The 27,361-nt window shown below is 39.6% G+C and overlaps 1 protein-coding gene across 2 annotated transcripts; it reads right to left on the bottom strand.

The window, feature by feature from the left end:
- Positions 1–147: 147 nt before the first annotated feature.
- ubn2a (ubinuclein 2a) lies at positions 148–27,133 on the bottom strand. Of its 2 annotated transcripts, XM_059340297.1 has the most exons (17): positions 26,573–27,133; positions 24,399–24,515; positions 22,697–22,798; positions 21,158–21,268; positions 18,721–18,824; positions 16,776–17,334; positions 15,214–15,284; positions 14,682–14,811; positions 12,300–12,406; positions 11,393–11,503; positions 10,752–10,895; positions 9,276–9,326; positions 9,100–9,142; positions 6,154–7,686; positions 4,971–5,178; positions 2,834–2,902; positions 148–1,363 (listed from the first exon to the last, which is right to left on the bottom strand). In XM_059340297.1, the coding sequence occupies exons 1-17, from the start codon at positions 26,876–26,878 to the stop codon at positions 1,317–1,319; spliced, it is 3,813 nt and encodes a 1,270-aa protein (XP_059196280.1). In that variant the 5' UTR covers positions 26,879–27,133; the 3' UTR covers positions 148–1,316. The 2 variants fall into 2 exon arrangements, with proteins under 2 accessions (XP_059196280.1, XP_059196286.1); XM_059340303.1 differs by lacking the exon at positions 22,697–22,798.
- Between the last annotated feature and the right edge of the window lie 228 nt (positions 27,134–27,361).

Here is a 27,361-nt window from a genome sequence, read left to right as displayed (position 1 = left end):
AGGTGGATTGACATTGTTTGCGACCAGCGTTTAAAATTCACTTCCCATTCTGTCTGAACACAAACCAGGACAAAAAGACAGGAGTCTCAACTGACACAATAACATCTACAAACATTCACAACTCCAGAAATGCACCGACAAGTTGAGTAGAGGTTGAAAGCCAAGCGACGACTTGCACTTTTGCATTGAGCGTTTTACAGTCCTGCATAGATCTTTTTCATACTTCTTCAATACAAACTAAGGCGTTGTGTTATATTAAGTTGGTTCGAGTCAATAAGCAGAGAAAGTAAATAAAAAAAACTCTTAACTCACAAAAAAAAAAAAAAACAGAAAAAAAACAATTCAAGTAGGCTACAATCTTGACGTTTCTCCCCTCTCTCACAGGCGGCTCCTCTCTTCAGAAGAGCCCGAAACTTTTTCAATTCAAGTCTTTTTTCCAGAAAAGGTCCAGTGTGATTAAACAAGCACCAAAAACACACTGAGCAAGAGAGGGGCATCAAACTTACACTCGTTCATTATTGTGAAAAGGGGTACACATCTTTACCCATTCATACAGAATAATCTGGAAAATTTTAACAGTATATTGTTTTTTTATGTACATACACACATTCAAATCAACCTCACCGTACGCTCTCTCTCTCTATCTTTCTCTCTCTCACACACACACACACACACACACACACCATAACATGTTTTTGTCCCTGTGTAAATTACAAATAATTTATCAATATTTATTTAAGCTACTACTTAACAGTCATTTGTGGGAGCAGAGGTGACCAACAATAAAATTTCTACGGACACGACGAATCCCACATCTGAGACAAAAAGACAGAAAAATAAAAATTCATTATTCAGTCTGTTTTTTTTTCTTCATTTTTCTTTTTGTACTGCAAGAACAAGACAAGTCCTGTTATTCCACATAAGCTTAAATACAAATTATATTACGTAGCGTACTCTCATCTGTACCACCACCTCGCTCACACTCATTCCACAGTGATCAAGGTCGGTCATATGTAAACATGTTGACAAAAGAAATAAAAATAAGCTGAACAAAAATAAAAGTGTTCTCGTCATTCACTCCGTCTTGTTCTCATACCCGGTTCATTAGAAAATACAGTTAAATTAATTCATCATTGCCACTTGTTAGCGAGGATAAACTGATTCTCCTTTAGGTCCGTTTGAAGAGAGGCAGTGGAGCCCGCCCCCTCGTACCACATCTCTGTGTCAGTCCGTGAAACCGAAGATTCCTATTGGTGGACGTGTCCAGGAGGCTGTGATGTCACCTCGCTGCCGTCTGCCTCCTGCGCTGTTATTGGTCAGTGGGATTTCCTCTTCATGTCTCCACCCTGGCTTTGGTTCGCATCTGAGTGAAGAGGACGGAGATTTTTTTTTTTTTTTAATACTTTGACAGTAAATCATCCGACAGCCTGCTGCAGCAGTTCAACACTGACCGTGTGAGTTTTAACAGCCTCTTTAGGTTAAAAATGTCCTTAATTATGTAACAGCTGAATGTGTCCATGACATCTCGAAACCTTTTTCTTTTTAATTCACCTTCTATTTCAAACATGACTCGTTTTGTTGTATTATTGTCATTTTTTAAATCTTATATTATTGTTGAGTATTTCATTCCTATTTTTATTATTATTATTTGCAATTGTCTGATTTTATCTGCCTCCTTTATGTCCTGTCCTTTTGAAAAGTGCTGTATAAAAATGTTTTGTTTTTTTCCCCAATTTCTTTTTTTAATTTGACATGAAAAACAAAAACTAAAAAAATAGTTAATATATTTCATTTTATATTTTATTTTTATATTAAATATTAAGTGCTGTATAAAAAAGTTTTTTCTAACTTATTTTTTATTTTAGTTGTCGTCATGATTATACTTTAATTATCTGTTTAAAAAAAAAAAAAAAAGGGCCAGGACTTAATTAAGATTAATTAATTACACAAAAATGAACGCGTTAAAAAACAACAACATATTTTGGCACCGCAAAACGTTTCTCACTGGATGAGTTTCAGGCGGGCCGATTATACTGGAGCACCAACTACGTTCATGAGTTCAGAACGTGATGTCTGAGGGTTAACTTGACTATTTCTTTAGATTGGGGACAACAGTAATATTTTAGACTTGATTTTTGAAATGACCTCATATTTATGTTGCAAACTGACAACATTCAGTTATTCGAGAGGCACTTTTCAATCCCGGAGGAGTAACTTAACAAACACTTGGCTTCAGTGTCAATCTAGTTGTAGTTTTAAGGTTCATCACGGGTTGATCTGTTGCAGCAGGCGGCAGTTTGTGTCTCCTGGTTTAGATGTTCAGATGGTTCTTTGACCCGCTTTAAATAATCCAGGTGAGACTGGACTGAGAGCTTCAGGTCTGTTTACAGCTATAGATGCCACAGATATGAAGGTAAATACACTTGTGGTTTGCTTTTTTTCCCCACCAAGTGTCTGTTTCTGATTGATGTCTCAGTTTAAAAAAAAAAAAATCTTAATCACACACTACAGTTCTACATGTTAATCAGACTGTTGCTCTCCAATCAAAGAACCATCTGCACATCACAGTAAAGAAACTGAATCCTCTCTGTGTATTCTGCAAACTACTGAAACAATACACCTCTGAGTAGCTTCAGGAGCTTTACAACATGCGTCCACTGCGCTACGACTACAGGAGACAACCCAGACGCATGCTGAACACAAAGTGTACTGAGTCAGGCAGGAAGTCACAGAGCAAACAGCAGGGCAGCCGAGCAGAGGACGAGACAAGTCGACTGACACGGACAGATGGAGGACGAAGAGGAGGAGGAGGAGGAGGAGGAATGCAGATTACCTGAGAAAGCAAGCTGCAAGTGAGGAGGTAGGGCAGCCTGCGACCCTGACTGGAGACTCTTATACAGATCTGAGGAGAGATGGAGGGAAGATGAGAGGGGAGAAGACAACAACAACCACAACAACAGTAATAAGGGAGAACATGGCAAGGATGAGTCAGAGGAAGGACAGGAGGTGAGATAAAATGGGAGAGGATCAAAGTGAGGTGGCAGCAAGGTGCCAAAGGTTGAGATGACAGAGACGGACACAAAAGATGGAGAGAACAAAAGAGGGAGACGGAGGTTTATAAAACAAAATGGAGGCCGGGCGAAAAGGTCACAGTGAGAGATGAGGAGCACAGAGGAGGTGCAGCTGGTACACGTCAGTATGAGCGCACATACAAAACATTCTCATGCTGCGATTTAATCAAAGCAACAATAATTTAAATAGCTCACACTTCTCATTTTACCCAGCAAATTTGTCTGTAATTCTTACGTCTTTCCTGCTTTATATGTGGGTTGTTCCAGCTCATGTCATGGATTTTCTTGACAAAATATCACCTAAAACCTTCTATAAAATTCATGGGACCTTAGAAAATCAGACAGATTGAAACCAAATACATTTTTAGTTATGGATTTGCACTTTTTTTCACTTGTGTGTTCAAGAAGTCCCCATATTATTGCAATTCAATTTGGACTTCGGGACCAAATAACCAGATGTGATTTAATTATGTTAGTACTCGACAGATTTAAAATTTGGTTGCAAGAAAGTGAAAAATAGTGAAGATATTGATTTTACTTCATGAAAGATGCTTAGTTCCGCTATAAAAATATTTATTTTCATTAATTTGATTACTGTAAAACATTCAGCAACAACTACAACCTCAACTACATTCTCAAAATGTTGCTGTGAAAAATGTAATAAAAACAAGCAGAAGACTACAATACAAATATAATATATTGCCATTCAGAGTTTCGTGCATTTTGTTTTTATTTACATTTTACACAGCATCCCATTTTTTGAGAATCAGGGTTGTATTTACATTAACTCTCCTCTTATGCTGCGGGGTCAAATTGACCAATTTTTAAGTTGTAAGTTTTTTTCTTTATATGAAAAAATACTTTTGTCTCAATGTACATACAAAGTTGTAACATGCATTTTTTAATTATCCTCATTGAACCATGATCTGTGAGAGGTAAAGAAGACCATTGCACTAAATATTGACTGAAATGTTTAGTAATGGAGTGAGAATGATATATGATGATATTGATATAAACAATGTTTATTGGAATTTTTTAGTTTCTGACACTTTGGGATAATTAAACATGACCCAGGTTATTGCTGTTCCTGAAAAAAGGAACATAACAGGATGGCTAATACATTTTAGTTGAACTTTAAAAATTATTAAAATTTTGATCTGATTGCCAAACTTAAAAATCAATCACTAAAACAGTACTTTGAGTTATAGGATTTTGCCAGTGGTCCAGTGAATTAAATAAGATATATATACAAAAAAATAATCTTCTGGGAGTAAATCTGTTTCACATATTGCTAAATTATATCTTATTTTTGTTTTCCTGACATTCCTGACATCCTGAATTCTGTGGTTGAGATTTAACTGTGATTTTAAACTCCAGGTCATCTACATAGTATTAAACAAAGTAAGCTGGAACAACCAGAGCTGTAACATTTATCTTTTAAGCGTTGACATTGCGCATGCACTAAAGTCACATCGCAAAACACGCATGCAGCATTAAGTGTTAATTAGGCTAATTAACTCAAACATGTCATAAGCAACTTTTCTGCTGCTTGATACAAAAAAAACGTGCACGGTTTCTCATATTTCTCTTTAAAATGTACAAAAATTTTTTCCAGGGGAGCATGCCCTGTAGAGGTGACAGTTCTTGTAGGCTATTTTTTTCATATCGTAATTTCTTTCACAGAAAAAATATCTAATATCAGGCAGCTCTACACCAAACATAGTCAAACTTATTTCACCATGAAAAAGAATAAAAAAACATAAAATGATAAATTGCTTGTTGCATGTGAGAGCTTCCCTCTGAATCATTTTTTTCTTTGGGCTAAAATCACAAATATTACTCTCCTTGTTTTTTCCTCTTAATGTTTACAGAGAATTCACACGTTGTGTTCCCACTCACCCATTAGGTCGCTCTGTGCTAGGGGGTATCCTGAGTTGGAGCTGGGGGCTGAGCCCATGCCAGCGGCCCCTGGAGCTCCAGGAGGGCTGAAATTGAGTAACGGGGGGAACTGGAAGGGCAGCGAGACGGGCACCAGGCCTCCCAACATCCCGAAGCCCAGGGGCAGAGCGGAGGGGCTGCCCAGGAGGGAAGTGCCTGCTGTTGATACCTGCGGATACAAGACGCAATTTCCATATACAACTGTAACTCCATTGTCCAAATAAACAAACAGTATGTAATCTATGCCGCTCAATCAAAAACAAAAGTCTATAATGATGATTTTCCCATGTTACGGTTAGTGTTTGTTCTTTTTGTTTAAAAATGTTCAACTTTGGGTAAAACACTGCCACTTATCACTTTCTCCTAGCCGTTTAATCACAGTGGCAGGACTGATATAACAGCAAACAGCTGAGCTCAGCTGAAAAAACACTGCTCCTCCAAAACAGTTAGGGGAAAAAATGCTTCGGTAAACACACAAACGATTTTCCAACCAATGAGAATTTGGTTAGACAACAGCACATCAACCACCTGACCAGAAAGAGTCAGACTAGTACGTACTAGAACGTTGTTGAAAACTTGTAGGATAATAAAAAAACACAACTCAATAGAATATATAACATAGTTCTAGTTGTTTTTTTATATTTTATACAGTCAATATTAGACCATCCTTGTTTTCTTCAGTTTCTTCTTTATTTAATGCCTGGTACAACTAAGGGTACATTTGTTTGGACAAATATAATGATAACAACAAAAATAGTTCATAAGAGTTTAATTTAAGAGCTGATATCTGGCCATTTTCCATGGTTTTCTTGATAATAACCAAAATCATTATCAAGAAAACCATGGAAAATGGCTAGATATCAGCTCTTAAATTAAACTCTTATTTGATTATGATAACAACAAGAATAGAAGAATAGCACATGTCCTTTAGTTGTAACAGGCATTAAAATGAACAAGAAATTGAAGAAAAAGGGTTGCCTAATATTTTTTTCCATGACTGTATGTATATATATATATATATATATATATATATATATATATATATATATATATATATATATATATATATATATATATATATGTGTGTGTGGAAATGCAAAATAGCTTTTGTTCAGTATTCTTCTTGTTCCTAAAGGAAACTAACCTGTGAGAGGTGTGACGTTGTTGAGGACGTGGCCAAAGTTCCTGAAGCCGCCCAACCGTTTCCTGCTTTTGAGCTCTGGCTCGCGCTGCCCACCACTCTCTGCCTCTGCCCGTGATTGGCCGAGACTGAAGATGCAGAGGACAGGGGACTTTTGTCGGGGCGGCTGCAGACGGTCGATATCACTCCCTTGTTGTTGATGGAGTCGTTGTTGATGCTACTGTTGCTCGTGGCGGGCTGAGCTTTCTGGCCTCCGGCGAAGCTGAAGTTTCCCTGCGTTTGCTTCACCTGCCCGCCACCCGCTACGCTGAAGGGGGTGCGAAAAGTTTTGGGGGTTTTAGGGGAGTACTGGTGTTGTTGCTGTTGGCTGGAGATCATCTGATGGGAGAGCGGGTGCGAGGGCGAGGATGACGGCGAAGGAGAAGAGGAGGGAGGCGGGGTGGGCGCGGGAGGCCGAGGGGTGAGCTTGATGATGGGGGAGGAGTTGCTGCTGTGGGAGGACTTGGTGAGGGTGGCCTGCATGGGCGTGATGAAGTTGGCCTGGTGGTGGTGGTGTGTGTGGGATTTACCTTGAGAGGAGTGGGAGGTGTGGGAGGTGGGGGACGGCGAGGAGGCCACCGGTGAGGGGGGGCAGAAGGACTGCAGGCCGGGGTGGGTGGTGGCGTTGGAGCGGGAGAGCGAGGAGGGGGAGGAAGAGGGTGTGAGGCTGCTGCTCGCGCTGCCGTTGCTGCTGATGCCGCTGGCTTTGGCACTGCTCTTGGCGAGGCCTTGGTGGGCCCCCATGGCTGACAGCATCCCCGCCGGGCTGACAAAGCCCTTCTGATGGGGGGGCAGCAGAGGAGACGCTGTGGGAGGAGGCCGCTGCTTCGGAGGCGACGGGGACGGGTGAGGATGCATCTTGCCGCTCCCGCCCATCACCAAGCTCGGCCTGTGATTGGATGATGCCATTGTAACAAGTCTCTGAGTCGTGTTTTGGCCCATGGTGCCCGATCCTTTGATCAGGCCGTAGGGACCATCTGCAGCCCTGGAGGCCAGCGACAGGCCCGCTGCCTGCGCACGAGCCAAGGAGGAAACAGCGGGAGACGAGGAAGAGGAGGTAGAAGAGGAGGTTGGTAGCGTTGTTGTTGTTGTTGGCAAGTTTCCAGCAGACGCAGCTGCCAGCGGAGCGATCTCCATCTTAGACAGGGAATGTTGCTGCGTTGTGGATGTGACCGAAGCGGAGAGCTGAGAGGCTGAGGGGTAGTGAGGGGTGACGGGGGGAGGGGAGGAGGTGGGCATCTGAAGAGGTGGGGGTGACAACGGACTGTCTGAGAGACCCAGGCCCTTAGATGCGTTGCTGAGGAGGGCCAGAGCGTGAGAAATGGAGTCCAGAGAGGGAGCGGTCAGATCCTCATCCAGTGAGTCTGACAGACAGATGGGCTCCGGGGGCGAGGAGGAGGAGAGGGGCTGGCTTCTGGAGGTCAGGGTGGAAACGGAGGTGGGAAGAGACTGAGTGGAGGTCATGGTGAGAGGTGGTTTGTGGATCCAAAGACCCTCCTGAAGAAAAGAAGACACATGATCATTGTCAGTAACTCATTTTTTAATTTCTCCTGTTCCCCATTTAAAGCACACAAGTCTCAAAACAGAGACATAAGAGCAACGCAGGACAAAACAAAAGGGTGTAATTAATGCTAATTTTACAAATAGTTTGTTTTTGCTACGGTCATTGTTTAACCCTCTGAACCCCACAACACACCAGTGTGTTTGAATTGTTGGTTTGATAAATGGTGAATTTTTGGTGATTTAAAAAGAGCCAAAAACTGTAAAACCAGAAATTATTTTTACATATATACATTCCTGGTGGTCCTTGAACTGTCAAATAACCTTCAAATAACCAAATCAAATCTTAAAATTGAATCGCTAAATGCCTCCTGTCATTTTAAGGTTTGCCAAAAATAAACCATTTACAATAACCAATTTTGCACTCCTCAGAGCAACTGAGAGGCCATGAATGAAACCACTGAGACCAAAACACAGAACAGAGAGGAGAGGATAAGAGAAGTAGTAAAAATGTAAACAATTCAGCATGTATAGCCCTCAATTTTAACACTGGTGTGGCCTTGGAAACTTGTTGCATATAAAGGATTCCATTTTATTCCAATTCTGGTCAAGAAATGTAACTGTTTTATAAATGTCTTATACTGCTAGTTGTGATTGTGCAGTGTCCACAGAGTTGCAGGACTTATCTATTGCAGTGAAAACGAGGCCACACTGAGTCAAATGTGACAGGAACAAAGGATACCCTAAAGCTATCGTGTTGGCCTGTTGGGTTAGTTGGGGTTGGAGTTGCAAATGTTTTGCTGATAAAGATCTAACTGGGGAGAAAAGTCTTGCAGCCTTCCTTTTACAGGTAGGCTTTTAATGTGAGAAAGTCTCTGTAAGTGTTGAGTTTTGTTGATGCTATCTTTGGTGGGAAAGAATAAACTACTTAGAATTATAAAACATGATCAGTGGTAAACAAGTGGAACTCAGCTGCAGAGTGGTGACTATAACAGAAGTCTGTGCTGTGGAGACAATATACTAAATTTATCATGTGAGCTGTGGTAGTTTCCTTTATTTGTTAAGTTTGGATAAGCCCCCGGTTGTTGTTTGAATACTGGCTTTTATATGAGATTTACAAAGACAAAAAACAACCCTCCAGCATAGAAATAATAAAATAAGACTCTTCAAACTCTCACAACATCAAATACTGCAGCTCAATTTCAGTTTTATCATATGAAATGAAATTATACGAAATAGCAAATCTGTCATGATGACATGATACCAGCAGCAAGTATAGTTTGTTATATGGTTGTTTAATGCTTTTTGGCAGGTGGGTTTACATTAAATTATCATTGCAGGGTTGAAAAATAAAGATACAGTTGTGTATTTTTAGATATTATATTGTATTTGATCTGAGCTGTTGCTCACCTTGGCTTTGGCCTTGGGCCCAGGCACCATTCTCCTCTTCACTCTGTGGAAAAACGCAGGAAAATATTCAGACTTTTCTGTTTACATTTTGCATTCAAGCCCCGTCTCTGAGAAACCCAGAGTACTTAGTGTTATTGAGGAAATTTGAGCTGTTGCGAGATAAAGTAAATACTCACAGGTTTCCAGTGAGGTGACTGTGAACAGCGAGACTCTCCTTGAGCAGAATCCTGAGCGGAGGAAACACACAGCGATAAGAAACAAACGGCGTTCATGACAGAGGACAAGAACGCTACCAAAGTTAAAAGAACGACACTTTCTCAGATGGTACTGTAGCAGAGAGGTTTTTTTCTGTTGTGTCATTATTGATTTGCATGAGAGAGAAAAAACACCTGAGAATAAAACTTGAAACTCTACTTTCAAAAACTTTTTATTTTATTTTATTTAAGTAGACAGCAATGGAGGGGGGAAGCTGCCAAAATAATTATTTAAAAAATAAATTGATAAAAAAATACATTAAATGCACCAAAAATAATACTAAAATTAAATCTATCATCTTCTATATTTATTTAAAGTTGTATTTGTTTTCCTATTTATTCATTGTCACATTTAATTATCCTTATTATATAATTATTTATTATATATTCATTTAAATGTATTCATTTGTGCTTTATTTATTTAGGTATTCATTTATTATTTTTTTAATTGTGAATTCATGAGAGTGGAGCATGACAGTTTTATTCCTATTGAACACTATTGGTTGTTAAGATTTCTAAGGCAAATTTGTGCAAAATTAGTTTTTGTTTTTTTTAACAATATTGCTCATTTATGTTCTGTTGCTCTGTGTTGCAATGCTTTCCTTTTTTGATGATTTGTGTCTGTCTTTTCTAAGCTGATTTTGTAGCTTTTATGTCTATATTTCCTGACCTGTCATGCTAATTATTTTTGGAAAATCTTACAGCCGAATATTATTGAGCTGGCCAACACTGGCATGATGACAGAAATTTTGATTAATGTGCATTGTCCTGACAAATAAAGGAATGAACACACTGATGCAAAAATAAATGGTTGGCTGAAAAATGTGCATGCATTTACTAAACAGACTAAATGAATACTCCTCTGCAGCTTTGCATATATAACCACTATTATTTCTAACTTAATTCTAGTTTTAAGGTTAACATTCACCTTGGAGAATTTAATTATCTTATCAAGATGAAGGAATTTGTTCACCAGCTGTTATACATAAAGACTACTTAAGCACAAGAACACACACACACACACACACACACACACACACTTAGAAACACACAAAGACACACACACAAACAGACACAAAGACACACACACACACACACACTCAGAAACACAAAGACACACAAAGACACACACACAAAGACACAGACACACAGACACACAGACACACAGACACACAGACACACACACACACACACACACTTAGAAACACACACACACACACACACACTCAGAAACACAAAGACACACACACACTCAGAAACACAAAGACACACACACAAAGACACAGACACACAGACACACAGACACACAGACACACAGACACACACACACACACACACACACAGACACACACACACACAGACACACACACACACACACACACACACACACACACAGACCTGGCCTGCATCCAGCCCTTGGGCCACACTGGTTTGACCTCATTCTCTAAGAAGGCCTTGAGGTAGTCCTCCACAGACAGAGAGCATTGGTTCTCCATCTCGTAGCAGCTCAGCTTCACTCGCACCAAGCTGCACAGCAGGTTCCTGCACAAACACAAACGTTCACTTCATCACAAATCATTCACTATTAAAATCTAAATTAGGCAGCAGGTGCTGAGCACATAATGACAGAGGAGACTGTTATTCTTCGGGGAGTCAGAGGTAATTATGACCTCGTAAAAAGCCATTCCTGAAAATGTGGGAGCCGCTATGAAAATAAATGATGATTGAAAAGCAGCTGTGAGTCATTCTCAAGGTCTTTGTTATTTCATTAGGACAATAATTCTCTCCAACTCAGGGTTTCTATGTTACTGCAGGCATAAAATAAACGGGCTTTCACAGTAACTTTACAGCATTATAATAATTAAACACCGGTTTACCTAGGTTTCAAATTTTGTTGAGTTGTGTAATTACAGTTTCCCAAATGTTTCCGGCAATTTTCAAATGGCATCATATCCCCTTTGCACACATTAGCGTTGTCTGCCAGAAGCTGTTATGAACTGATATTTTATCCAGTTTTAGGTCATTTATTAAATCATTACCTGAGCTTGTCATCCCAGACAAACTTCTTCCGTGGACCGATCACCCTTTTCCCAGGCTTTTCGTCGTCCTCCTCCTCTGACCCATTTTTATCACCTTCTTCTGACTGCTGCCTGCAAGACAAACACACACACAAGGTTATAATCGTTTTGATTAGCTTGATTTCTGCAAATTTCAGATGCAGATAAAAACAAGCCAACAAATAAAGTAATGACGCGCTCTCACTATTGATAGATTTTCTCGGATGCCAATGTGATAATTCTGTTCATATTGTCTCAGAACAATATGGATATTGATTGAGTAATGCATTTGGTCTCAAAATAAAGTGTTGTTTTCCACAGAAAAAATAAAGATCATAAAGACAACAAATATAAAGCGAACATATGAGGGCGTGTAGCAGTTAAACTTGCTTGTTTTTCTTACTTTTACTTGTGTCTGTGTGAATGTGCCCCTGCCTTAGTGATCTATAGTAATTGTTGTCGTAACATAATGTGTGCATTTATTACAGCCTAAGACACGTTCTTATGTTAAAGGTGTGTTGTTTTTGATTGTGAAAGTCTGCCATTGTTTATATGTCATATCATGGTGCATTTTTGATGCTCTGTATGGCTTTCTTCAATTGTTAAGATAAATAAAAGATTGATCACAAAAAAAACAACTTATAACGAGCAGCCTTAAAAAAGGGGTAAACATACAGTACTTTGTTATTACTGTAACATACAGTAGTAACATTCATAAAATGTTACGTATTTTCATTTTGTTTTAATTTCATCCACAAAAAGGACAAAAAGGCCTTCAGACCTGATGAAAAGCAGCAGCAGAAGACTAGACCAAAGGGTTTCAGTTTGAGTTCAGCTGTTTAGTTTGTTACTTATCCGTCTTCTGAAAAAAAATAAAAGATTAACTTACTTTGCAACCTTGGCCATGCAGTCCATGTTGTATCTGGCTATCTGCTCCGGCATCACACTGCACACCGCCAGCTTTAGCTTCAACAGCGGCGTCCGTAAGCGATCATCCTGAAGGAGAGAGAGACACCAGGACATGTTGAAATTAAATTGGAGAAATTATTGACCGAATTTTTTTTTTCTCTCTGCAATAATCACTGATATTATATATATATATATATATATATATATATATATATATATATATATATAAATATAGAGATAGATAGATAGATATATAGATATACAAATAGAATGCTATACATGTACTGTAATATTGAGTTAATATACATAATACTGTAATTGTGCAATCGATAGTTATATTTTGATGCTTTAGCGATATTGTTAGCAAAACTTTAATGCCAACAAAGCCAACTGTATCGATTTTAATTGAGAAAGACAGAGAGACAGACAGTCTTCCTCTGTTCTTAACAAAACCTCATATTTACTGAGACAGGGGAAGAACAACAGGAATAAAAAGAGGGTAATTGGTAAAGAGGTAAAGAGGAAAATTGAGGCCAAGTGAGAAAAGACGGAAGCAGTGGGAGAGAGGAAAGAGGAGGGGAAGAATGAAGAAAGAAACCGAGAAAGAAAAGGTGGAGATGGTAGAGGAGGGGAAAAAAGAAAGAAGGAAGAGTCAAATAGGGAGAGAGTGGGCGAATATGTTGATGTATTTTTTTCAACAATGCAACTTTAATGGTCCGTGACAAAAGACATTTAGAAGCCCGTTTTCAGCGGCAGTCCTCACTGCACTAGTCGGCCTACACTGAGCTCCCTGCACATCAACAACTAGAGCAGCGAAGAAGGCTGAGGATTAAAAGCTACATAAAAAAGGATCAGATATGGTGGAGGAACACAAGAATCAGTTTTTAGACAACAGGAGCTCAGAAATATTGCTGCAAATCAAAAAATAAATTTTGAAGGCAACACTCAAAATGATATATGTTTCTTGATTTGTTTGTTTTGCGAAATCTTCAAATAATTTTTTGAGTGTTTAACCAAGAAAGCCATGAGGGTTAAATCACTGTTATAAAAATAAGAGGAGGTAGTTAGATGAATAGAAAAACAATGTACAGAACTTAGTGCAAAGATGAAGATGGCTGAACAAGAATGCTTTTAATCAAATTAAATTGGACTCTGGTTTGTTTTCACCTCTGGTGCGATTCGTTTGGGCAGGTGTAAATACAGTTTTCACACACACAGACCCTCAGGAGGAGCTGCTTTCAGCACCGTATGTTTGTGGTGAGAACATGAATCGACCTCAATCCAACCAATCCAAAATAAGCTTGTGAACTTTCTGGTTTGCAGTGATACATTTTCATTCACTTGGATTTTTTTCTGTGTGAAAAGAAACTTAACCAAGAGGAAAACACTCCAAGTTGACAGACTTATTAGACCACCCTTGTTTTCAATTTAATGCCTGGTACACTAAGCCACTTTCCATGGTTTTCTTAATAGTAACCAAAATCATTATCAAGAAATCCATGGAAATTGGCTAGATATCAGCTCTTAAATTAAACTCTTATGAGTAAATTTTGTTGTTATCATTATATTTGCCCAAATAAATGTACATTTAATTGTACCAGGCATTAAAATGAACAAGAAATTGAAGAAGACAATGGTCTATCCATTTTTCCATGACTGTAGGTGTGAAAATTTAGATATTTTTAAAATTTTGCCTAAAAATAATTATGAAAATGTTTCCAAGCACAACTATACTTGTAATTCTTCTACACTGTTGTCTAATGTACAAATCAATTCGGAGACAGCAGCTATGACTGCTTTTTTATATAATAGTTTTTCCTGAATTTTTAATAGTTGTTTCTCTGCATTAAACAAAATTCTTTCTTAGAAATTAAGAAACAATAAATGTGTTCTGAGTGATATGAAAAATGTTCTAAATCAATGATGTTGAAATTGAGAAGTTTGGACTAATTTTGGTCATGCAGCGAGAGTAGAGGACCAAAAGAAATTCTCTCTCATCCTCATTTTTTCATTCTTCACACAAGTGTTTCTGTCACTGTTCACGTGTACAACCGAGTGAGACACTGTGAATGCCTCGGAGAGGAGACTGTCCATTATCTCCTTTTGCACAATTATCACGTCTCACACCTTTCTGTGGCAGCAGCTTTTGCCTTCAGATGTAGTCAGATGACACTTTATACAAACCTAACTTAAGATTCACAGAAAATACTTTTAGTGAGAAGGTTTGATTGTTGACATGTACAGACGAATTGGTGTTAAAATGAGAGCATTGCTGCAACAAAGAAGGCGATTTCAGGTCTGTTTCTAGATCAATATAAACTGAGGGGATTTCTCTCTTCATCAACAGATGAGCCTCACTCACCTGGATGTTGAGACTGAGCTTCTTCAGGCGTTTGAGGAGGGCTTCCTTGTTGCACGGCACAAATGCCTCCATGTGTGAGTAGATGCCTGAACGCACCTCAAGAGGCTGCTCCTGGACCTGCAGTTCAATGCTGAGAGGAAGAAGAGCAGGGAGAAAAAGTCATGATTGTGAGGTACAGAAGGGTTAGAAAAATCAAGGAGATGGATCGCTACGGCAGTGAAGGTAGAATAGGAGAAAGCGACGGGGGATAAAGAGTCACATAATAGGAGAGAGGTGGATTGAGAGGAATAAAGGCTAGTTGCACAGAATGAGGGGAGGGCGAACATAAAGTTGATGAAACAACAGAAAGTACTGGAAATGAGAAGCATGTCATTAACGCAGACAATAAGAGACGGAGGGAAAACAAAACACTTTAAGACAGCAGGAGAGGTGGCGAGGGAAATCTGCTGGAAATGAGTGAGAAACTCTGAAAAGGGAGGAGGTGAGTGAGCTGGGATTTGGCTGACGCTGATTTAAAAGCTGTCCTACTCACTCCAGGAGAATGTTATTCATGTCCAAGGTGAAAAATTTCTTCCTGCCCTCTTGATCAAACTGCCGCGAGGCCTGTGGGAGAAAGGTTGAGTCAGCACACCAGCACTGTTCCATACAGTACAAATATATATACATAGATCCGTGATGCTGCACTGTACTGACAAACACATTTCCTCCAGCCCTGACCTTCACACGACTCTAATTTTAACCAAAAACTTCTCAGGATGCTCTTACACTTAAACAGATTGATTTAGTTTGTTTGCTTGTTTGTTTTGGCTGCTCTAAAAGCTGCCAATCGAACTCTGGCGCAGACTAAAACACTTCCAGGTGGTACTTTAACCCATTTAACCATTAATAGGGAATTGGGGACAGAGGTTTTTAGGGGGAGATAGCAGGTCAGCAGTAAATGCCACATAGAAGTGGTGTGCAAGACCTGAAAACTGACAACCTGAAGATGAATTTGACAGACCACAAGTCTTTTCTTAGCGTAAAGTGGGAATGTATGCAAATTCCTTGCAGATTAAAAAAGGTAGAAATTACAGTTTTTCTCATGCAGTGAAAGGTGTTATTTACACCTACTGTATTTAAATATTTCTGCATAATGGGGTCCCTAAATAGTGTAAAAATTGCATAAATTGAGTATCTCTGGAAAGCTAAGTCACTTGTGCACTCAATGAGTCCAATTTATTCAAAGTGTGATGATGTTTATCCCCATAGTAGCCATTTCACAGCAGTACATTTAAGAAAAAAGTTCAATTAATGCATGTCTTTAAAGTTGTGATATAAAACGATAATCTCAATATTTATTAAAAATAATCATAATAATGATTTTTGTCATAATTGATCACAGTTACTGTGGCCTATTATTGGACAAGGAGCAAAAACACTAATCTGAGAAGTGTTTTCAGAAAACTAGATGTTACCTTTCAAATGAAGCCTCAGAGCTAAATTTTGGTCCTACAGTTCGCCTGTTTTAATCTTTTCCATTCGGATATGCCAGATAGATGAAAATTACAACAACAAAATAAGGATGAGTATCAAAAAGTATGAATTAAAAAGCACTCCTCGCTAATGTTTTATCTCCCAAGCTTTCCCTGTTTCTTTGTTATCTTTTGAAACAACAACAAAATCAGTTTCTTTATTTATTTCCCTGCTTCCCTCCTCCTCACTCGTCTCTTTTTCACCTCTCTATACTTCAGTTGAATCATCCTTTTCAATGGCCTCTCTCTGCCTCGTTCTACAGTTTTTACCAACACCTAGAAAAACAATTCTCTGCTACGGATGGACTCGGTGGCTGCAAGATATGAAAGCAACAAGAAAATAAGAACTTCCTCAAAGGCAGCGGTGCCAACCCTGCTGTTTCAGTTACATAAAAAGCTTCAGGGTTCAGCCTGGAGACATGTTTCTGCAACACTTTAGAGGAGACAATTCTCGTTGGACTAAACAATAACAATAAACATTTTGTGCCACTTCCCGGAGCTGATGTGCATTTGTGTTTAACGTCAGTAAAAGAGGCTTCACAGGTAATTGCAGCCGCCCACAGACAGGCTAAAGTTGACTCACCGCCCGCAGGTCCTCGATGCGTTTAATAAGAGGAGCAGGCAGTCCATCAGGCAGCGGAGGCGGAGAAAACAGTCCGCTGGAAGACCCCAGACCTCGCCCTTGTCCGCCCCCTCCTCCTGCTGCTGCTTTAGGAGCAGGAACGCCGACTCCCAGAATGCCGTTCTCCCTGGCCGCTGCCATGGCGTGCTGCTGGTCAGTGTCCAACAAGCTGAAGTCCAGGTCGCCGAGGAGCTCCTGCAGCTCTTTCTCATTAGCCGATCCGAGCAGCGACATCACAGCCGGGTCCGAGGTGAGGTCTGCCAGCGAGAGGTCGTTGCTGGCTGTGTTGCCCTGCGGGTGGGTGGAGTTGGAGGCTAACAGGTGGTTCGTTGAGTTGGTGGAGTGGGGCTTGTTAGCCACACCTCCTGCCAGGCCGGGGTGAGCCATGTTCGGGTTCCTTTTCCTCATCTCCTCCTTCTCCCGGGTGAAGCGGCGGAGCATGGCCGCCAGGTACAGCGAGTCCTTCATCAGCTTCTTCCTCTTCTTCTTCTCCGGCCGGTGGAGGTTGAGCGCTGTGACTCTGTTGGAGGAAAGCAAAAGAAATGCCTCATTGTTAGCAAAATGCTGAGTACTTGTTCTTAATGAAATGTGATACAGTGCTGCAGACTGCATCTGCATTTAGTTTCATTCATTCATTTGATCTTACTCAGGATATGATGTTAACATGAACCCAATATCCCTTTTTAGTATTCAGTGTTCTGATCATCTCTGTGCATTTTTGTCTTGATTCGACAACACCTCAGTCACTACATTCTGTAGCAACAGAGAGTGATCAGAAACCTGGATGCAGTGTCGACGCAGGCTGTGTGTTTTTTTTTTTTTTTTTTTTTTTCTTACACGAATGGGGCATTTTGTTACTTTCACAGTATTAATATACACACCTATATAACCTATATAACACCTATACCTGCTTTATAATCAAAAAAGCCTTGCAATTCCCCTTAATACAATATAGGACCTTTGAGTATTTCTGTAAAGCAACAGCTGCATCAAGCTCATCCATGCTTGCTGTCATTTCTGTTGATATTTTTCAGCAGTGAAGCCGGCTAGCTATGTAGGAAGATAATATCCACATTCTTAGTCCAGACCACTGAGGGCTGTTTTCTGCTTTCCGTTTGCAACGGAAGACCTACTTGGATCGCGCCTAATAAATCAGAGATGGACATCTTCAATAGGCAACAAAGACATTTTCAGTTCCGTTTCAGGGGTGAACTGAGGCATCGACATGCTGATAAAGACAATGTGGGAAGAGGAACTGTGGGGATTCTGCGGGATTAACCTGCAGTCCACACACACACACACACACACACACACACACACGTTTCATAATGGCACAATGGCAATAGCTGCTGCTATTTTTGGAAGTTGTTTTCAGAGTGGCTGCTTGTCTGAGTTTTCGGCCTATCTGAGCGCGGATCATGGAGTGTTTTCTGGAAGGTGGTTTTCTTGTCACAGTCAGCATCCCTGCCTCATGATAGATGTATGAGAGGATCAGCACAAAAGCACAGGAGTATAATGTCACGCCGGGTGGTGGATTATTAGCACGGTGAAGAGCGGACAAATGCGTCATCACCTATCCACAGTGGCCCACAAATCCATGGGCGTCCAAAAGATCAACTTTTTAAGCACACGAGATAAACATTTACACAACAGTGTCTCTCTGACATTTTTTCTAAATAGCTAAGCTTAATGGTAATGAATCATTTGATTAAGTGATGCGTGTAAAGTGAAGGCCTCCTGACGGGAGACGAGGCAGCTTGCTCAGCTACTCGGTTGTAATGTATTCAACTTCCTAATTACAATAAACCTAAAAATCCCCAACACAAAAAGGTATAACTTCACCAACTGACACAAGCCAACAACAGAAATAAACACCAACAGTGATATGTACTGGCATGATTCTCACCCTTGTTTAGGTACTCGGTTCTTCTTCGGGTTCTTCTCCTCCAGATTGTTCACTTCCTTCTTTTTCCTCTTTTTAATCACCTGCTCCTTGTTGTCTATTGGCTTCTGCAACAAGAGCACACACAACTCAAATATAGACAGGACGACAGTGCACAGGGAAAAACGATCAATTCTGTCTGAGCAACTCATGCTGTGCCCCCTGTGTGTGTGTGTGTGTGTGTGTGTGTGTGTGTGTGTGTGTGTGTGTGTGTGTGTGTGTGTGTGTGTGTGTGTACACATCAGTATGTCCTTCAAAGTTTTCCCTTGATGTGTCGATAGATAACGTCTACATCACGTCTCACTAAAACCCAATGAAAGTCAAGTGCCTGTTGGGATCCCGCTGTGTCATATGCTGCCACAGCCCCTTTCACACTGCAGTTTCAAACCGCGATATTTACGCCTGTGTGACGTTTCGCCTTCAATCTGAACGTTCCAGAGGTGTAATGGAGGGAACAAGTGATCCTGGCTCTGTACCGCCTTCGGAGGTAGTAACACCGGTGTTAAATTGGCGAGACTGTTCGTGGTGGGATCAATGTAAACCGGTGGAGCCACGGAGACAGAAAATACGTGACGTACGTTATTTATGTGATCAACACTTAGAAAAGAAGTAGACCGCATCATCAGAAACGCCTCTCGGCAGCATGGTGATGCAGCAGTAGACAGCAGCTCCACACCAGTCGAGAATTAACGTCTGTTACCAAAGACTTGCGGGAATTCAAACGCGCGATGCAAAAGACCTTTAAAGATTTTCAGGCCGACCTCAGAAGAGACGTAAGAGAAGAGTTAACTACATTCAAACAGGATATTAGCCAAAAGCTAGCCGAAACCGCCACTGCTCTACAAGCCCAAGGCCAGGCTATCAGCGTAGCTGAAACGCGCATATAAGATCTGGAAGCAAGCAGCCCGGTAGCTAAATACGCCCTCCTGTTGCTTCTTAATCAACACGGTAAGATGCAAGAAAATCTGACCAATTTAGAGAATAGATCCAGGAGAAACAACATGTGGCTCTACATATCCATATCAAAAGAGATCATATTCCAATCAGACAGATGTTTTGGAAGCAAAGAGGCGAATCATGATCATATATTCTGGTGTTGCCCTACTGTGACCCCATTTTGGTTGAGCGTACATCAAATTCTAGAGACTGTTTTCAACAAAAATAACTTTTTGTTTCAATTTGTTATATTTGGGGGATCTAGAGGAACTGGAGTGGAGGAATAAAGATAAATATTTACTGAGAATATTACTGGTGGCCTGTAAGAAATCAATAATGAAGAAATGGCTGAAGAGGGAGGCACCTAGTGCAGATGAATGGATTGATATTGTGTACAACATCTTTGTAATGGAAATAATTACTTTCAATGTAAGAACACAAAAAGAGGCATTTATTGAAAATTGGCAAAAATGAATTACATGTCTCTACCATAAAACCGGATTTCAGGTAATCTCAGATTGGACTAGCAGAATACTTTCATTTTCTTGTACCTTTCCCTTTTTTCTTTTCTGGGCTTTTTCCAAACCCCTTTTGTACGCTTTTACTTTTCCCTTGATATTTTCTGTATTGGTCTATAGGTTTTCATGTTGATTGTTTGTTTGTTCATTTACATGTAAAATCAAAAACCAATAAAAAAGTAAATGACAAAATAAAAGGAAAGAAACACGCCTCTCACTTGAGTCTGACAGTAATCAAATCATATTCAGTAAAATGCAGAAAAACTTAGCTAGAGTCTGTTGAGTCGCTACAGCAAGAAACAGCATGACCGGCAGTTCTTCCGCTATTATTGTTTTGAATGCACTCGCTGCTGCCGTCACTTACTGTACACGTACTGCTGCTGCTGTTACCATAGCTAATGGGATTTATCCTTTAAGGAACATACAGGTGCATCTCTATAAATTATAATATCATGGAAAAGTCCATTTCCAGTATTTTAAGTCAAATAGCCCCAACCAAGTACTGAGTGCATATAGATGGACTTTTCAGAGGCCAACATTTCCAGCATTTAACACAATTTTTAAATTGGTCTTTTGTAATATAATTTTTTTGAGACACTGAATTTTAGGTCTTCATTAAATGTAAGCTGCAATCATAATTAGAAGATATTAAATAAATTAAGACGTGAAACATTTAATTCTGTGTGTAATGGAAATTATACATTGAGCATCTGTATACATGGATTACTTTAAAGCAGATGTGTACTTCATTGAGAACATTTTGAAATTTTCTACAAATTATTAAAAAGGTTTGTAGTCTTGGCCTTTCTCCTTCTCACAATGTCAAATAAACCCAACAAAATCATAAAAAGCACATTTCATGCATGTGATTTTGAAACAGTATATAAACATTAATTTCTCTATATTTCACTATAAATTCAGCCAGGAAATCATTGAGGTAGTCTCACCTTGTCATCCTCTCCCTCAGAGTCGGAGGCCGCTCTGAACTGCAGCGTGCCGGTGTTGATGTAAAACCCCCCCAGCTTTGTGGTCAAAGAGGCAGGAACCAGCTCATCATACTGAGAAAAATAAAAGTAGAAGACAGTTTGTGGTACAACAGTAAATCCTCCTACACAACAAAAGTAGATGTCACTTTAATGTTTCTTGTTAACAGTTTACAAATAAGCTCATGCTCTCATGCAGTGGTGGGAGAAGTATTTAGATATTTTGCGTAAAAAAAACAACTTTTTTTTTAAAAGTTTCTAAGTGTTATCAGCACAATATCACCATTATATATGATGTTATTGGAATCATTTTATGAGTATGTTGCATTTTACTGCTGTATGTTTAAGGCTGAGCTTATTTCAGCTCCTTTATATAATATTGGGTGGTTTAATCTAAAGCAATGCATCATATTCTATAAGATCATATGTTTGTAGCTTCGCTGTCCTGGTGAATCACATTTCTCTAAAAAGTAAAGACAAACAAGCCTATTTTCAGCTTTGTGATTATGCTTTTTCCAGCTGTTCCAATATTTTTTTTTAATTGTTTATATTGCTTAAGAAGTAGGAAAAAAAGCTGGAGATACACAGTTCTCACTGGACAGGACGGAGATGAAAACTTTCTACAAAGCTGACAGATAAATGTAGTGGAGTAAAAAGTACAATATTTCCCTCTGAGTTGTAGTGGAGTAGTATATATAGTATATAAAGTAGCAAAAAAATGAAAAACTGAAGTAAAGTACAAGTTCTTAGAGTACTAAGGTTTTCTCTACCACTGCTCTTATGTTGGTCAGTGGATTTTTGGATGACTTGTTGTGTGCCAAAATAAATAAATTGCAGGAAAAAAAGAAAACCCACATTCCCTCCAGGCCACAGATGAAACACTTTTCCATCACGGAGTATATCAAAACAAAAGGGGGGGGGGGGGCGAGGTCAAACAGGCACTGCCAATTTGTGAGTGCAGAGAGGACAGCTATCAAAACAACAAAACAAATATCATATAATAGCAGAGTCTCCATACAAAGAGCATAATTCTAGCTATTACAGTCAGACAGAGAGTGATATCCTGTGAATACTGAGCAACAAACGCTGTCAAACAGAAACAATGACATATCCCTGTGTGGACACAAGCCGCACGTACGTATTCATGAGTCATGAGGATGATTTTAGACCGGAGTCTCAGGTTGGCTGTAAGAAGGGACAAGAATCTATCTTTAGAAGTGCCACTGAATGCACGGTATTGAGACATCAAGCCAGCAAATAAATATTTAACCACAGAGGAATAATGTCTACCCCAACACAACAAGACACGAGGACAGCAGTTCAAGAATGTGACGAGGACGGCGAATTAATCAGCAGATAATAAGGGAGAAAAGAGAACAATGTGCAATGTTATTATTGAGACTTAAGGGAGGCATCCGACTCAATAAAACATGACATCCTCGTGAAAAAACAGAGCCATAGGTGAAAAATCATCTCATTATTAATAAACTAAGGGGGACTCACAGCTTCTGAGTTGTCGATAAAGGGGTCTGTCTCGTCGTAGCCGAAGCCTATATCAACCAGATCTTGCATTCTGTCCTTTTTCTTCTTCTTTTCTGTGTTACCCTGGAAATAATTTAAAAATATTATATAAGATTTTGATTTGCATGAAACTTGCTCACATATACTCCAAAAGTAATCTTAAAATGGCCTCTTTTCAGAGTGAGGATTTACAAAATGTCCTCTCTTTCTCCATGTGGCTGCTGTTTGAACGGGAATATGACAACTAGAACTGTGATTCCTAAACTTTTTTAATTAAGGGAACCTTTTTCTATCGTTTCTAACCCCTGACTTCATGACATATTTATGGATATTTCATATTATATCCAATGCATAAACATAATAATATAATCAATAAACTGAACCATTTATTGAAATAATGATCAGTAACTGTGTGTAAAAACAGAAATTTGGATAAATTGAGCAGATGATTTCTTATGAATATTGCATCAAATATTAGATGCTTTTGAGGAGCTTTTAATACAGTTCCCTGTATTTTGCATATTTTTTATTTTTAACAATTTTACTTTTCCAATAGGCTTCTTTTTTCCACTAATTCAGTGTTTTCTTTTCCCTGACGCTTAGCCATGGCGCCATTAGCTATTCCGTTGTTTTAACCGAATAATTTTTATTGCAAGGTGAGGCTGTTTAGGAGAGACACGAGGCTCTGAATATAGCCTGCCTTCAGGTGGTTTCCAGGTTTTGCTTTGTTTTTTAATTACTGAAAAGTAAAATCAAATATCAAAAAATAACTGCGATACTTAATTTACTTTTAACAGAAATAAATGAAATTATGAGCTACAGGTCAACTGTATTATTCTAAAATAAGTTTTCCTTAACTGCTTAAAATCGAGGAGGACTTGTGACCCCTTATGAAGTTTTGGCGGCCCCTAGTGGGGGTTGGGACCCCCAGGTTGGGAACCAGTGAACTAGACAACCAGAGCCACGCCAATATACAGTAGACTTTTTCTAGATATATTCTAATTGGTATAAACTTGGTATAGACTGCCGACACGTAGAAAGAAATAGCACAGAAATGCCACAAGAAATGTTTGAGATCATTCAGAAATGTTTTCTCCAGCAGAGAGCACTGACTAGTTTACTCTTCAACTGTAAAATGTCCCACTCGGTGTGTATTTTGGTGACAATTTAAAAAAATAAATCAAATTTCAAAAAGGATCTCTACTGAAAAAAACATGCATGGTATGGATTTAATGTAAACACATGAACACCTGTATACCGGATGCTTTACATTCTTAAATATCGATATCAATAAATCAGTAAGTTACTAAAAATTTCATTTAATAAATGTAGAAATGTCTCTGTTGCTCCTGAAGTTTTGCCTTAGTCCCTCTTTCCCGCAGGTCTAAAGATAGAGTCTGTCAAACTGAATTTGGGCAATAAAAATGACATTTACTTGACTAGAAGAAGTTACTCACAAGCTATAATTAATAGTCATACATCAGCTGATATAACCTTATTACAGATAGTCGCATCAATGTATGAATTAGTCAGTAAGCAATGGGAAATTGCAGTTAATACATATCAAAGATATATATGAAGTGTTTATATGTATAGAAAGACATCCACTACATTGATTGTCCCCCAGAGAGCACTGACAAGTTGATTCTGATCAGAATCAGTTCAAATGCAGTTCAATACTCACGTATTTATTTTCAAACTTTTTTGCCAGGGCCTCGACCTGCAGCCGCTCTCTCTCGTCATCGTTGAAGGGGTTGTTGGGATTGTGGGCTGAATTCATACTTGGAGGCTTGTTCTTTGCCTGAAACATAGAGGGGAAATTAGTAATATTATTAATACTGTTATTATTAAAGATTATGAACAGAAATCAGAGGACAGAGCTTGAAGTTTCAGTGCCTCTTCACTGAAACACAGCCTGACTTTCTTAAAAACCTCCAAGAAAAGAGGTCTAATCAGTAAAATATCAATATATTGTCACAACATTAGCTAATAAAGTTGGTAAACGCATCGATACTTCAATACTTTTAGAACATTGACATGTTAGAAATGATATCATATCTGTTAATCAATTCAATTGTGTTGAATGTTGTTTTTTAAAATTGGTTTTGTAACAAAGTTTAGACTACCTTATAGCACAGTGCTGTGTAGTAGCAGAGTATATCAGCTGTGTGCAGATTGTTCATTAAAACAATTTTAAAAAATGATTCTACTTTTTGTGCCTTGGACTTTCCCCCTTTTGTGGTTGTTATGAAATAATTTTCATATTCGTTTATTCGTATTAATGCTAGTACAGTATTAAACTTTAAAATTCTGGCTTGTGACAACCTCATTAGCAACTAACCTAAAATAACAGAATAAAAAATAAAACACAAAATGCGAAACATGGGGCTCTTTAACAGCGTACCAGCACTGTTTGCAGGTTGAATTAATTGAATTTAAAAAACAAACAAAAAATGACCCTATTTGTGTGCCTTAGACTATTTATTGTATTGTTATTTTAAATATTAAAATGGTATCTAAGTTTAAAATTCTGATACTGTGACAATCCAACTTGCAACTTAGTAACATATATATATACATTCTAAACATATGTATGGGAATATTTTTTAACTATACTGTTGTAACTTAAACAACTAATTATCCTATTTTTTAGTATAGTATCAACGTTTAGAACTGTGGTTTGTGGTAACCTCATAAAACCTAAGATTTTACCAGCACTTTGTGCAGGTTGTAAATTAAAATAAATAAATAAAAACTATCCTATTTTGTGTGCCTCTGGGCTTCTGGCTCTGTTATCAAAAAAGGTATCAAGTATGGTCTTTAAATACCAAAATTGTATCAAAGTTTAAAATTCTGGTTTGTGACAATCTCATAAAACCTAAAATAACAGGATAATTAAAATAACACACACAACATATGCCAAACATGGTGCTGATCATCAGCAAAGTGTACCAGCACTGTGTGCAGGTTGTAAATAAAATAAATAAATAAAACAAACAAAAAAAAAATCCCTTTGGACTTTTTTCTTTGGTATCGAAAGGAGTCAATTATCGTTTTTACATACTAAAATTGTATCAAAGTTTACATTTTTGGTATTGATCAACTAAGTAACTTAAAATAATTTACACACACACACACACACACACACACACACTTATATGTTCTAAGTAACATGGAGGTGTCATGGCCACCTTCTGGATTCAAATAAGGAATGTGTAATTATACTGTTGTTTGCAAACTTTTTCTCCCCAATCTCCCACTCTAGCATAGCATGATAGCAAGCACTGGATTATCCCAAACTGCACAGTATCAAAATGGGGCGAGCTTCTCTTTGATCTCTCAGCAGCTCTGACATTTGCCTTGCTCCCATGCTACATCCTGGTACTTCCATCAGCAATGCTCTATCATCTATCTATCACCCGCAGCCAGAGGGCCAAACTGCATGTGGCATTTCCAAGTGCTGTAATGGCTGTGTGGCTGGGCTGTTGCTGGGCAAGTCTCAGTGAACAGGACACAGGTAGCGGCACGAGATAAGCTTTATCTCTGCATGTTCAAAAAGAGGAGGTCCCTCGATAAAAAACAAGCTACAATCTGATGGAGCGCAGCTGAAGTTGGAAAGCACGCAGAGTGGACTGGCTGGCTGCGTGGTGCTGGTTAAAAAAACTGCTGCTGTCTTTTGTGTTGAGTCGCACTAATGGTCAGTTTCAGCCACGCTAGTCCACGGAAGGACAAGGTGCACTTCCCCCCTCTTACTTAGCAATGACAAGTCCGCACAAACACTTCCAAGAGCAAATAAAATTAACTCCAGCTCCAGTCTCAGCCGGCCTGGTTATGTTGAGTCAAACTGACGGATCCTACCTGGAGGTTTTGGACGAGTTCCCCGTAATTAAACTCAGCGGAGGAGCGGTCGTCAGGCTCCGGCAGGGACAGGTTGAGCCGCACCGTCGCCTTCTTCTCGGCTCCAGCCGTGTCCCTGTCGCCGGTTTTGCCGAGACGACCGTTGCTGCTGGCAGCACCCCCTGCCCCGGTCGCTGCCTCGACCTCCCCGGCTCTAGCGAAGTTGAAGTCGGCCTCATCCTCCAGCCGGCGTTTCCTGGACTCCGCGGCTGCTCCAGCTGCGAAGGCCGAGAGGGTGACAAATTGCACTTTTCTCGGTTCGGCCATTTGGATGAGCTGCCTGCCTGCCTGAACCCTCGCTCCGGACAGACAGCGACAGCGAGGAGAAGAGCTACTTCGCGAAACTACTCCAAATTGGTGGATTGAAGAAGGTTTCGCGGAGCTCCGACGGCTGCTCGGTGCCTAGACGCGCGTTAGGGCCTCCTCCGCACCATACGAATTGAACTCCAGGGGATGCGACGGTCGGGGAAAAGTTGTTTTTTCGGCAGCTACTTGCATCCTCAATTTGCTATGGGACCGACACATTCACAGGAGCCATCTTGGGTTTCGGGAGTAAATAAAATATCAGAAGAGAGGGGTCGCTGCGCCTGCGCGTACGCACAACACCGAGGCATCGTGACACAGGGGGGCTCGTCACGTCCAATCACGGCGTGCCCCGATCCTAAACCCGCCCCTGTCACAACAGGCGATAATAACAACACTGTCAGTACTATTATGACCTTTATATAGTGTCTGAGTGAAGGACAGGCT

This window comes from Centropristis striata, chromosome 1 (genome assembly GCF_030273125.1).
Source record: "Centropristis striata isolate RG_2023a ecotype Rhode Island chromosome 1, C.striata_1.0, whole genome shotgun sequence".
In the NCBI taxonomy this organism is placed as follows: domain Eukaryota; kingdom Metazoa; phylum Chordata; class Actinopteri; order Perciformes; family Serranidae; genus Centropristis; species Centropristis striata.
Note: the sequence above shows the minus strand (reverse complement) of the source record. Positions and strands in the feature narration are given on the sequence as shown.

Excerpts from the sequence above, each read along its gene's own strand:
- ubn2a (XM_059340297.1), bottom strand. The coding sequence starts at position 26,878 with ATGGCCGAACCGAGAAAAGTGCAATTTGTCACCCTCTCGGCCTTCGCA. Across the intron at positions 21,269-22,696 it reads TTATCGACAACTCAGAAGCT|TATGATGAGCTGGTTCCTGC; the intron begins GTGAGTCCCCCT and ends TATTTTTCTCAG. Across the intron at positions 9,143-9,275 it reads AGTCACCTCACTGGAAACCT|AGTGAAGAGGAGAATGGTGC; the intron begins GTGAGTATTTAC and ends GTTTTTCCACAG.